Source organism: Neopsephotus bourkii, unplaced genomic scaffold (assembly GCF_033783945.1).
Source record: "Neopsephotus bourkii isolate Nb327-2 ecotype Australia unplaced genomic scaffold, CSIRO-AGI_Nbou_v1 NB_1234, whole genome shotgun sequence".
NCBI classification, from domain to species: domain Eukaryota; kingdom Metazoa; phylum Chordata; class Aves; order Psittaciformes; family Psittacidae; genus Neopsephotus; species Neopsephotus bourkii.
The window spans coordinates 1,379,952-1,393,884 of NW_026901719.1; the positions used below are offsets into that span (position 1 = coordinate 1,379,952).

The 13,933-nt window shown below is 43.5% G+C and overlaps 1 protein-coding gene across 6 annotated transcripts in view; it reads right to left on the reverse strand.

The window, feature by feature from the left end:
* The window catches only part of GPM6B (glycoprotein M6B), a 111,431-nt gene that overhangs the window by 32,409 nt on the left and 65,089 nt on the right, over positions 1-13,933 (reverse strand). The window contains exon 1 of one of the 6 annotated variants that reach the window (XM_061364442.1): positions 361-638. The exons of 2 other annotated variants lie outside the window; for them this stretch is intronic. In XM_061364442.1, coding sequence (XP_061220426.1) covers positions 361-421 — 61 coding nt within the window. In that variant the 5' untranslated portion in view covers positions 422-638. Of the gene's footprint in view, positions 1-360; positions 642-13,933 lie in introns of those variants that run through there. 3 more of the 6 variants (XM_061364444.1, XM_061364443.1, XM_061364446.1) reach the window with 3 other exon arrangements.

Sequence of the window (13,933 nt, forward strand, 5' to 3'; positions counted from 1 at the left end):
ATAGCCAGTCTCAATGAAGACACCAGATTATGGCTCTGAAAACAATATGCAAACACACAGGCACACGCTACCTCTGTAAACCAAATTTACCAAAATCTATCAAAGACGCAGCAATAACAAGAATTCTTTTGCAAACATCATTTTGGGTAGGGTTAGGACAGATTCAGAGCAAATACAGACACAGAAAGATTGCTCTCTATTAATTTCTTGTCAAGCCATGCAGGAAAGGATAGCTGAAAGCCCGAAGATGCAGTAATGACTGTTTAAGAGCTATTTGAAAAAGTGACAGAACTGGCCTAAACCTCTTTAAGCCCCCTGAATGAAAAGATTTAAACAGGCTATTGTTAGACCCCTGGGTACCTTTTTTCTCTTGGCTTTGTTCTGCATTTTCCTCTGCTGCAGTTTCCATGGCTGGCTTCATACCATCCACCAAAAATGCCGCCCCCCCCTCCCCCCCCAGCAAGCACTTTTTCTCTTCGCCTCCTTTTTCACTCCCTTCCGTCTCCTATTTACAGCGGCAGTGTTTGAATGGCTCTGTTCTCCCCTACAGTAGATTACAGTCCTTTCCAAAACGCCAGAAAAGTCTTGTCAGCTTCAATTTCGCTCCGCTGACTGGTCCACGAGGAGCAGTGCCAGCAAGCGCTCAGCCATACGTCACCGCGGTCCCCAGCTATAAAATAGCCATCCTGCGCCTGACCGTGCCTCCACTTGCCACGTCCTGGGGACCAGCATCACCAGCTCGTGCCCCCTTCCCCTTGCCCTCTGCTCTTCCCCCTTTTCCCTGTCTCCCAACGAATGTTAATCAAGTCTCTGGGCGGTGAATAGATCAGTGACATCGGGAGGGGAGAGGCAGGCGAGAAAGAAAGGAGCCTCCTGGCCGCCATGGGGTGAGCCCCCCAGCTGCCGTCTCTCAGGGAAGTGCACGCCAGCACACAATCACAAGGCTCCCTTTCCCATGGGACCTCGTTATTATGCTTTGCATTTTGATTTATTCCACATGCCCTCTGCTCTTTCAAGGAGCAGGGGGTGATGGGTCTGCTCTCTCTGTTTGCTTTCTTTGCTGACTAAGTTCCTCTCACCCACAGCAAAAGACTGTGAGAGAAGCATAAGAGCTAAAGTGGGTATGTATATGTATATGTATATATATATAAAATACATGGAAAATTTACATTCTTTCTCTGACCAGCAAGCGCGATGGAAAAAAAAGGCACAAGTAGAAAGCAAGCATGCTCAAGTGACTTTAAATGCATGTGCAATACTTTAAAGGAAAAAATGTTTAAGAAAACACAGCTTGGGTTTTAAAAGGATGTCTGTTATTAGAGACCTAAAGCCATGCTTAGAAGTGAGTGCAGAGCTGTTGTTAAGGACATGTTTGATTGCTCCCCCAAATCTAGACAGGCTGCAACATGATCTAACAAGCTGTACTAACCTGGCTCTGGCAGCAACAAAGCCAGGACACATCTATGCTGCACTGCGTGAGGTGAATTTAGGTGTACCCAGCCTGCTCTGAGCTGGGGAAACACAGAGCAAGGCAACACTATGCAGGGCTTCCTTCCAAACCCCAAGATAACATATTTAATGCTGTACTGAGGCTAATTAATATCATCTATCACTTTGCTTGTCTCAGTGGCTTCACAGCGTGCCACACTGCACAGAGCAGACATGCCCAAAGGGACCCCTTTTTGTGTGTAGGATGATGGAGCAACCATGGAGCAATGGCCTTTGCAGTCTGGCAGGCTTCACTGGTCCAGCCACCACAGCCAATCCTGCAGGCTGCAAAGATGCCTAGCAGATTCAGCAAATGCTGGGGATGTTAAAACCTACACGCTGCATGTTCCATATAACAGATTCAACCAGGAGAGTGGGAAGAGGGAAGCAGTCCAAAGATTTGTAGCTGCAATCCAGCCTCTTCTGGCTGAAGTCACTACACCCACAATTTTGCTGTGCATTTTTATTTCTATAGACGCCTAGTGAAAAGCACAAAACAACCCTCAGACCCAACCTTTAGAGAAAGTTCTCTTCTCTTGCAAGAAATCAGTGCACAAATAGTCATCTCTTAACCACTGTCACCACAGTTGTTACCTTTCTTTGGGCATTACTGCTCAAACATATGCTTCAGCTCAGCTGCCAAGAGGTCTTGGACTTACCATAAGGTTTCATAACACACCACCAAAACTTGATGTCAAACATGTGCCTAAATGCCTTCTTGGAGTCCAGGAAAAGTCTGCAGTTGAAGCTCCTGCCTCAACGGGCCTTTTTGCAAGCAGGATGAAGCTAGTATGTGCAGAGGACAGGAAGCATCCTCAGGAACCAACATGAGACAACGGGTTGGGTTCCTCAGGGTAATCAAACCATCAGCCCCAGCAGAGACCTCAAACCAGGTGCAAGTCATATGTCTCCTATTTCCTTTCCCAGTGCTCACCCAGTAGTCCATATACACATTGAAATCCCTGCCCAGCAAAACCATGTACTGCAAACATACTCTCTCAAGAAAGCAGCTGAAAGGTGAAATTGTAGTTGATGTGTTTGCTGTATTCTTTTAACCATTACTAAAAGTTGTTCAAATCCCACAGTCAAGAAAGGGAAGATGACTTCTTTACATTAGGGATAATGATATACAAACAAAATGTTATACAAAGAGTGGTTTTTGTTCTCTAACATTATTAAAATTGAAAAATCATAGCAAACACACCCTACTCCCTAAAAGTAATGTGAATTTTAGTCATTGGCCAAAACAGTTGATTGCCTCCGATATTAAAATTCCCTTCTTGGAATTTCTCATTGCTCATTCTGTACTTCTGCTTGCTACTGTCACAGTCCGGACCTCCATTTCTTAACAACTTTTGCTTACTTTGGAAGGTCTAAAAGTTTGAAGGATAACCCTTCCCCAAACAAGCAAGGAAGAAATCAGTGCACAATAACGCAATCAACTTCACAAAAGCTTGAACTGAAGACTTCAAAGCCATCAATCCCAACTATTCAAAAGCATTAATTCTACCTACTAAATCATCCTCTAAAAGCTTCAAGTGATGCATGAGTGCAAAGTTCCGCCCCCCCCCTTCTTACTACCTTCCAGATTGCTGTAATGTATGATGGGTTTTAAGCACTTACCATCTTAAGTAATTTCTTAATCTTTCAACCTCTCTACTGTCATTGATAAACACAGCAGATAAAACAAACTATATGTTATTTCCTTCAGTGTCAACATGGGTGCTGATCTTGAGCTTTGAGCATTAATCTCAGCCAGAAAGCTGTCTCTCCAATGCTGCCTCCCTTAATCAGATACATCCTTTTCATAATATGTGATGAGACTGGGAGTCATCAAGTCTAAGCCTATGACAAAATGACAAAAGATAAAGCCATAAAGGCAGAAAATACAAAAAACTTCTTTAAAGACTGATATTCAGCAAGAACCTGCTGTACAGACCAGGCTGATTTAGATAACCAGCAATTAGGGAAGGCAGCTGGTTACATTTCAGGAGTTCAGCCCAGCATTTGATTTGCAGACCAAAATGAAAATGAAATGAGCAGAGGGCCTGAGCACTAAGGGCTTCTGCTGCTAAAGCACAGCTCTGATCTGACAGCCAAACCTCAAGATGAGCAGTAGGAGAACAAAGTATTTGAAAGCACTGCAGACCAAGTCACATTCACTGCAAAACAGTTTTTTAATAAAAGGTTTTAATCTATTTTATCTAGGTTTTAAAAAGCATTTAATCATTTTGTTCAGTCAAGAAAAACAGCACAACTGCACAAGTTTAAAAAGTTATTAAAAAACAATTCTGTTCATGCACCAATTCCTTTTGAACATCTATCTTTAATGTCACTGAATCTAGTTTACATTCCTGAAGGCTGAGAAGCTCCATCATGAGCTACTGCAAATTCTTCACAAGCTTTCAGGAGATGAATACACACTTGCCATTCCTACAAAGGCTTCACAGAGCTGTAATAAAGACTGTTCTCACATACTTCAAGAGCAATTTAAGATTAGCCTATGAGATCTGAAACTCAGAAGCTAAAATACAGGACTGTTCCTCAAACAAGATTGACATGTATTCCAAACAACTAATCTTAAAGACAACTTGTAGAATGCCTTTTTTTTTTTTTTTTTAAGGAAATATGCAAAAATATTCAAGAGAAAGCACAAATCCACATGCAGTAACTTGGTGTGTCTCTCAACACCAATTGATGTTCAGTCCAGCTTTAGACCAGTTACCTAAGACTCGAGTATAAAGCCCAATCTCTATGCTTACTCAAAGGCAGGCAAATTTTCCATGTGGATAAAATCAAAGCATGGCAGCAAGCTTTTAGTAGTGCAGCAGTCATATACCTGGCAAGGACTTAAAAAAAAACCCACCAGATTTGGGGCTCGCTCTTTCAGGCAAAGTAAGTTACTGGGAAAATGAAAACCAAATTAATGAACAAGTAACAGCGGAAAGAAATCTGCAGTTTTACCACAGTATAAAATATAGACTACTGAAAAACATGAGTCTACACTGCACTTAGGGATCTCAATCTTGGATTTCTGTAGAAAAGGCAAAACTAAAGGCTTAAGCATTAAGTAGTTATCTTTACAAACACAGAAAATCACTGAATTTACTGATGCAGTTAAGTCCAGGAGGGTAAGCAGACCTTAAGAGCATGAAGGTGCCAGTCCTGTGACCCTCTTAATAAAGCCCCACAAAGATGGCAGTAAGTGCTGCCAAGCTAAATGCCTGTTGGCAAGCAGGCAGGCAAAGTAGATGTCGTTCATTTGTTGGGTTTCATGCATTTGTCTGGCCAGCCTGCTAGCTTCCAGCTCGACACTGCTTCAGTTAACTGCAGTCACAGTAAGGGGTGAGAATCAAAGGCAATAAACAGCCTAAATCCAGAACATACACAGATGCCTGACCTTTATTTGGAACATAAAGGGTGTCTGTGGGAGGGAGGGGGCAAAAAACCATTAAAGGGTGAATATATGGTTCTGTACAGCTTTTCTAGTAGATAAATCTGATCAAGTTCTAGTCTCAAAGATGACTCAAACGGCAGAGATGTGAAAGCAACCAAAGGAGAAAGCCTGAAGAGCTATAATCAAAGTAAAAATGAAAGCAAAAGTTGATGATGTCCCTAAGCAGCTGGGAAGTCCATTTCTGCTTATGAAAGGCAGTCAGTAGCATGAAAGTAATTTAAAAAAATGCTAGATATTATAACTAATGGCTTAGTAGGGTTTACCTTACTAAGAAGTAAGAAAGGTGTAAGAAAGGTATAAGAAAGTTGTGTTAAAAAACATAGCTGGGGAAACTGATAGAACAGGGTGCCAAAGACTTTTGAGGAAAAGCAATAAAAATGAAAACAAAACAGGCTACATTTGAAACTGAGATGGAAGCAGCATCGCCTCCTGCGCTCATCTCCTGCAAGGCCGCCTGAAGAAGCATCATGGTCTTGGCAAGCCATAAAGAAATATGCTGACAAACTGGAGCCCATTTATACCACAGCTGAAAGACCACGGAAATATAGGAAACAAAAAGCAGAGACGTCCTAGAATCTCCCCCAGCAGAAGCTTTCATTCAGTAAACAACATTCAGAGTACCAGTCCTGATGGTCATCTTCAGCTTCTACTGTAGCTCAACCATTTTATGGCAATATATATAGTTTCCTACAAGTGTAATGCATGGCAAGTTTCAAACACTTTAAATTTAAAATTAGGCAGCAAAACAAGGCTTTGAGTTACCCAATCTTATATACATTTTCTGTTCTGCAGTGGCAATACCCTCACATTTCATGATTAATATATGAAGCCCTCCAACAATGCTTCGAATACTCCTGCATCATTGTAAAGGCTAGGTTCTGCTAGGAGTTTGGGATGCATAAACACGGGGTTTTTTTTGCTCTGTCACCTTCACAACAGAGGGGAGATTCCCAGATGTTATGCCTCTGCCCCAAATCACACATTCGAAAGCAGCAGGAATGCTGCAGAGCAGCAGGAAAACAATAGGCTCAGGTCTTTTGTCTTTGTTCCCTTAATTTTGCACCCCAAAGACAATCAAACCTCCTTAGCTTTTGCTATGAACCCTCTTCTCCAATACTGTTTCCAAAGCCTACTGCCATCTCAGAAGACTAGAAAGTTTCTAAATGCTTGGACATACTCAAATAGCATCCTAGATATCTATGTCACACTTGCTAGCACTTAAGTACAAGTGCCTCTTGTACTTTTAGAAGAGCTATTTCTGCCAGAGTTTTAGAAGGCAGCAAAGGTATCATTATAATACACTCCTGCTAATACAGCTGCTTAGTCTCAAAACTCACTAGAGTTTGAGGTATAATTACTACTGGGAGGCTACCTGTTGATTTTTTTTTCTATCTATAACTAAATCTAAACTTCACTGGGTTCAGCCTTCACACAAACTTATTCTTTTGCTCCACAAAGTCAGATTTAACCAGACAATCCAGTGTTAACTTTATATCCAGTTCTGATTTTCAAAATTGCCCTCCCACTCTTTGCATAGACTTTAGCATCCCACCTACAATCTCTCATCTATTCAGTGCTCGTTTTGTTCTTCATTCTTGGCCTCAGTCCAGTCTTTTCACAAAGCATGGAAAAAAAGCTAGGAGATATAAAGAAGTACAAAACCCTACATCTCCTCAGAAAGAAACCAGGGGCATTCATTATGAAAAAGTACCCCACAGTGGAGGGGCTTGGGGAGAGACAGGGATGAAGACTCCTCCTGAATTTCATGAGGGATTCCATGCATAAATCACAGATACAGATGTACGTGTGTACAGAAAACATGTATGTATCTGTAAGCATATATACAAGAAGAAAGCATATGCATGGTTATATACATATTTTTATTGAGCAGAAAACCTTACCAACATCATTGGAACCACAACAAGGAATGCCAAATAGCTTACATAGTCATGCAGTAGGTAATCAAGTTGATAGAGAATACATGGCAAAGCACCATTCCAGTGCTACAGCCTCCTCCAGCTCAGGATTTCAGGGCAAGTCACTCAGTGTCAGACTGGAGTTTGTGCAGAGCTACACCACACAGCAAGAGCACCATTTCTTAGGCACCATTACCCACTCACCTCAGTATCCCAGGTTAAAAGGCTGGCCCTACCAACACTAGGCTCAGCTACAGGTTGCTTCAAGACCCACTCATGGATTATTGGGTAGTTGTGTGTTGATGTTTTGAAAAACCCATGTAATATGGCAGTCAAAATGTTGATGTCAAAGGAAGCATCAAAATAATGATTGGTACAAGGTACTGAAATTCATTGTTTAAAGTTTCAGCACCTTGTAAGTCACCATTACTGCAGCTGTTTCCCTGATACTGAAAATTCCCATTCTAGTGTAATTAAACTATGCGTTGGGAAAGATCCCGGACTGCTTCTGACATGCAGCCATGGACTGCCTGTTGAATTGTAAATATAGGTTATGTTCGCACACAAGGCACTAGTCAGGAAATTCTCAGTTAAGACATTAACGGAAGAGTCCCCAGTTAATAACTGTATGCTTTGCAAGAGCAGATACCCTCATTAGGAACAGGGCAGGACATTAACAAGTTCCACTTTGAGGGTGTCCAATTAACTCATCAACTAAATATGTGCCAGGCAATTCTGACTGGGCTAGCTTTTCCAATACCCTCTTTCTAGCTGCATCAATTGGGATCCCAGTCATGTATAAAGTAGTGGTTCTTTCTGTGTTATGCCTTTCAGAATGCCACCGGTGGACAACAACCATGGCCGCTGACGTGTTTAACAGGCCTTTCACTTGCAGCCATAAAAAGGTAAGTGTGCATTTGGGGAGTTCAGCACAACTAAATAAACCCCACCCCCTACCTTATAAACAGGGACTAACTTAACCTGCCAACCATGAGCACGGTTGGAGCTCCGTCTGGATCATGTCACGCCTCAATTTTTGCCAAACCTCAGCAGTGGGTGATCCTGCATACAAAGTGAGCTCCGAGACAAAAGTGCTGTAGGGTGAGTTAAGGACAAAGTAGCAGCTTTCAACCTGGATTCCCACATAGGCTGTCAAGTAAAATCCTTTGCCAGGGCAGGATTATTCCCTACTGTATACATTTCCTATACTTTTTCTCACCTAATTTTAAGCATTGCAAGCTCAGAGAATTTCAGTTGTTTTGTGGGACCAGCCATCCTTCAGCCTGGCAGGTTTTGAGGCCCAGCAAAAAGGAAGGCTTGCTAATGGCCAGGCCCCCACCACAGGGCAGAAAGAGCAAGAACTTGGCCTCTGAAATGGCCTCCAGTCCCTTCACCTGAAAACCACAAACTCTCTACTGAGCAATCCCACCCTGAAAGTGCCTAGTTACATCCTCATTTCCCTGTTTCTTTCCAAAGATGACATTCACTTGTTTTAAACAGCTGAAAGGCATAGTTTCTGCACTGTATCATGAGTCAGAATGAAATTCATTTAGCATCTACTCTCCTTCATCTGTTCCTTGTATCATTCCCATCCTGTTTTGTTCCTTTCTCAGGGTTTCAGCACATTTGCAACCATCTCTCTTGCACTCAGAGTTTTCCAAGTGTAGCCAACTAAGCATTATCATGATGTGTTTGCTCTGGAGATCCTCCTATTCATTACTGAAAATGGCAACGGGTATTTTTGCTTTCAGTAGTAATATAGACACACCTTGCGTATCTATTACCACTATCGATTCCTGAAGCACCATCATCTGCTCCACCTTTCTGTATCATTTGGAGAGGAAAAGAAAGCAGCTAAGGAACCATGGAAAAAAAGAAGGAATGGATATATTGAAAAACAAACACATAAAAATCCCACAAATCCCTAAACTCTAAACCAATGGAAAAAAGCAAAAGGCAGAAACAAAGGCCAAGCCTTTGGCTAAGGTTATTTCTTTGGCCCATAGGAGGAAGTGTGTCTCCAAATTAAAAAACTGCACTATGTCAATTGTGCACTCACCATTCTAGGGGTGACCCAAGTCATGTTGCTCAATGTGGGATAGAGCTCCTTTAATTGCAAAACAGAGTCTTGCCCATAGGTTGCAGAAAAAAATCACAGCTTCTCAAACCAAGCCTAAATCAACAGGCCTGATTTGGCTGTTCATAAGTTTCTACTACTGAAGACCAACCACAGCTTTAAAAGTATTTCTAAGCACTTAATTCCAGCTATGGTCCTCAGAAATATTTAAACCGATTGTGTGTTTGAGTGCAGCACATACTTCTATTGCAGAAAGAACATCACCAGATTGCAAATGCAATCAAAAGCCCATTTTCATAGTTTAATTTGCCATTAGTACACTGCAGGTTTATAGAGACAAACAACTACAACTAAATTCTCATTGCCATTTCAAACTGTTTCCAAGTAAATATCATAGCAACATGAGCAGAACCTCGAGTTCATTTAATCCCAAATTCTTTCCAATAAAACAACCCTAGCACCTGTTGAAAAGAAAACAGAAAAGGTAGTCATCCTGTGTAAACTGAGCATCTCCCCAGCTCCAGACCAACAGGGTCAGACTCCCGATATAAAACCCAACTTTAAAAAAGACAAGAAAACCCCCAAATCCTAGTTTTTTATATATATCACACAGTATTTGAAGAGTAGGGCTTACAGATTTTTACTATATACCAAACACGGATGAATGTAGTTATTTCAACCTAAAACATACTCATGTGAATGAGCTGTAACAGACTAAGTACCATTTCACAGGTTCCCTTCTGTTTCATAACCGCGAAGAAAAATGCTACCCCAACTGCAGCAGCACCCATTTCCCGAGTTGAAGGCGTGTTTCCACTGAGAGAGCTCAGTGACACACAGCCAGCAAGCACCACTGCCCCACAACCATCAGCAACTTGTAAAGGAAGCAAGGGGGCCTTGTCAGGAAAAATCAGTTATTTCAGCTTCAACTGCACTTAGAGTGAACAGAAAGTCGCTGCCTGTGTTACCCAGAAACAAACTCTGGGTTACAGGGCTGCAGGATGGGTGATGCTGGCTGGTGCTTGTTAATATTGATGGCAACCCTCAAGTTCCTGTCCTGGCTGGCGGCAGGGTGGCTGACATGGGGAGCACCCTCGAGGACTCCTGCCCTGGCAGCAGTGATTGGGGTCCCGGCAGGCTTTGGGGGCAGCTGGCGCCCATGGGAATCCACACAGCCCTGCGGCTTCACGGGTGACTGGGCTCGTCAGCCCTATTCAGTCCCGCTCCCAGTGCACAATAACCAGCAGCCGTGCTCCCATAGATACGGGCCTCCCCCTTCTCCCCGCTTTTATCATCCTTCATATCTCAACGATGACAGGACTGAAAGGGCTTCTGATGGGAAATGTGCTTCGAATTAGCATATTTCCCCCTGCATACAATGGAGGCTTTAAGCTGCTGCATTTTGAAAGTCCAAACAAAAGCAGCCCAGGCTGTTTTTAGCAGCACTGTTTGAAGTTTTATTCCCCCTCTCTCTCCCAAGTTGCAAACATATCTAACAAATTTCACCCTTCTAAGAAAAAGGAAGAACGACTGATAAAAGCTTTTTAGTAAATTATATTATTTGACACATTTCAGACTTTAAAGAAATTTAAAAAGCTGCTCTTTCAATGTGGCAGAGAGCAACATGGTGTCCTTGCAGTGTTTCCACGGAACTGCAGGTTGAAGGTCCACCCCCCGGTGAGCTTGTCCGGCTGTCCCCAGCACTAGCATGAACCCTGTCATCAAGGATTCTGGAACTCAAACACATGCACAGTAACCCACTCTAAAGAGTCCTGTACCCACAGCTCAATTTCCCCCCATACCAGGGGCACACTGCTGAAAATACCAGTTTTCAATGAGAAATTAAATCACTGTGGTACAAGGAAAAATAAACCAGCTCCCCCAGCCCCTTGGATTATCCTTTGGTTTAACTTGAGGGTTACAAACAGGAGAGCTGAACCTCAGAAGTACAATCTTTATGAAATTGCTTCAAATTAGAAAGTGAATAGCTATTTACCAGGGAAAGGAGGGCAGGAGAAGGAGATGGAAATGACACACACAGGGAGGAGAGGAGAATAAAGCTCTTCCATATCAAAACATCTTAGAGCAACAGCAGCTAGGAGAACCAATCTACCTCAGCTCAGTGTGTTGGTCTGTAATTGCTCATTAGCACAGCTGAACCATTAGGAAGCCAGTTTGTGGCTTTCCTGGCAAAGAGGCATTTCTGCTTCTCCCCTGTTTTAAGCAGATTTTTCTCTGAGGAAGACATAAGATTCCTCGGTCTAAATGTTTCTCAGAAGGGTTTGGTGTTCTGGGGCCTGGCTTTCTTTCCTTCTTTCCCCTCCTAAGATTTCCAAGGTATTTATGTAATTTTCTATATGCGGCACAGCTAAGAACAAAAATCACGTTCCTTAACAACATGAGACTACAGCAGAAAAGCAGAATGCCAATGAGATCCCAGGCAGGCAGCTTGCAAGTGAGGTGGATATAGAAACTGTTTAGAAAAAAATGCTGGGATGCAGCCTGCAGAACGAGTCTTGTAAGAGAAATGCCTGCTTTGTTCAGACTCTTCTGTTTCATCAGGGAATATTCCTGAGGATCAGGATCCATCTTCATTCCCTGATTTCCTTGGCAGCAATGCTCAAGATAACGCAACAGTCTCTGCTGTGCACAAACACTTTGCCCTCAACCATCCACTTTTCCCCTGCCACGTGCCAAGCAGCCCACGCAGCTCCATGGTCCCTCCTGTAGAGTGTTAACCAAGTTTTTGCAGATCTGCACTACCTGGCAGGACAGGCATTTCACTTGCTGATTTCCATCAGAACCAAAGAGTTCCTGGCACTAGTACTGTATGATGTCCATATGGCAGCTATGCGGCAGTGACTGAGGTCTAACTGTAGACATATGGCAGATGTTCTCACACCCTTCCCACCAAAACATCCTTGCGGCATCAAGCACCTACAGCCCAAGTGTCTGTTTGCTGATGACTAGCACTGTCCTCTGATGCACCACCTCTGCCAGTAACAAGCCAACTTTCCCTCCCCAGGAAAGCTCTTCCTGGTCTCCAATAGCTACACATTTGCTTTAAAGATGTGCTTGCTGTACTTCAGACCATGCATAACCAGATGGTGACTTACTGACCAAAAGAGGCTGGTTGGACAGTACTATTCATTATTTGGAAGTATTTTGCTACCACAGCTTATAAATTGCTCGTACAGGCAGGGCACACATTTTTCCGCACTGTGAGGCACTTCACAACTTGGTACCAAAATACTGGACAAGAGTTCCATGCTACCACATGAAAGGTCTCATGTCAAAGCAAAAGGAGGAAGGGCTTCAACTGCCCTTCAGAAGTCTTCATTCACTCATTAACAGCTGGATGAGAGTAATTAACCAGTCTAGGCAGGAGACAGGGGAATTAAAGTTCAAAATGGAGATCTGTTTTCTCACTCATGCGAGGATGAGCAGAACTTCACTTACAAGCACTCCTTCCAAGATGAGTTGTCCGATCAACTGCCATGACAGCTTAGCACAGAAACAGATTTCAGTTCTGTTTACAAATGGATGTACTGCTGCAGTTCTTACAGGTAACAGAAAGGTGGTGTATTGGGTTTGCATGGCAAGGCTTTGGTAGCCAGGGTGGGGGGTGACTTCTGTGAAAAGCTGCCAGAAGCTTCCCCCGTGTCCAAGAGAACCAATGCCAGCGGGATAAAAGATGGACCCACTACTGGCCAAAGCTGAGCCCATCAACGATGGTGCTAGCACCTCTAAGATAACACACTTGAGAAGGGGGAGAAGTTACTACAGCCAGAGAGAGGAGTGAGAGTATGTGAGAGACACATCCCTGCATACACCAAGACCAGTGTAGAAGGAGGACAGAAGGTGCTCCAGGCACTGGAGCAGATTCCCCTGCAGCCTGTACTGCAGGCCATGGTGAGGCAACTGTGCCCCTGCAGCCCATGGAGGTCCATGGTGGAGCAGATCTCCACCTGTAGCCCATGGAGGAACCCACACCAGAGCAGAAGGATGCCTGAAGGAGGCTGTGACTCCATGGGAAGCTAATGCGGGAACAGGCTCCTTGCAGGACCTGTGGCCCCATGAAGAGAGGAGCCTGTGATGGAGTAGGTTTGCTGGCAGGAGCTGTGACCCCACGGGGGAGCCACACTGGAGCAGTCTGCTCCGGAAGGGCTGCACCTCATGGAAGGACCCATGCTGGAATAGTCTGTTCCTGAAGGACTGCATCCCATGCAAGTGACCCAAGTTGGAGCACTGTGTGAACTGACGCCCGTGGGAAGGACAGTTCTCTCCTGTGAAAGGGATCCCACGCTGGAGCAGCAGAAGAGTGCAAGCTGACCTCTCCTAAGGAGGAAGGAGTGGCAGAGATAACATGATAAACTGACCACAACCCCCATTCCCCTGTGCCGCTGGGTGAGAGGAGGTAGAGAATCTGAGAGTAAAGTTAAGCCCAAGAGGAAAGGAGAGCTGAGGGGAAGGTGTTTTTAAGATTTGGTTTTATTTCCTATTATCCTACTCCAATTTGACTGGCAATAAATTATTTTTTTTTCCCAAGTCAAGTCTGTTTTGCTCATGATAATTGCTAAGTGATCTCCCTGTCCTTATCTCGAGCTACAAGCTTTTGTAACATTTTTTCTTCTCTGTACAGCTTAGGACGGGAGTGATAGAGTGGATTTGGTGGGCATCCAGCCATGGTCAACCCAGCAATGAGATCTAGGCTTCTTGAGGATGGGACCTATCAACAGAAATTTCAAGTAAAACAGTCTCATATCTTTGAACTTAGATCAAGAAAAGAGAAGGCAGAGTTAAAACAAAGGCTTCCACTGATTAGGAAACACTACATCTCACCCATCTAATTTTCTCTTCAGGATCTGCGATGTGGAGAAGAAAGGAAGTCAGGGCAAGGTAAAGCAGTGCCTTTCTTGTTGTTGATGCTCCAAAGGGACCTGACCACAGTACTTTACCAATCAAGGAAAATATCCTCAAATTCCATTTATTCTT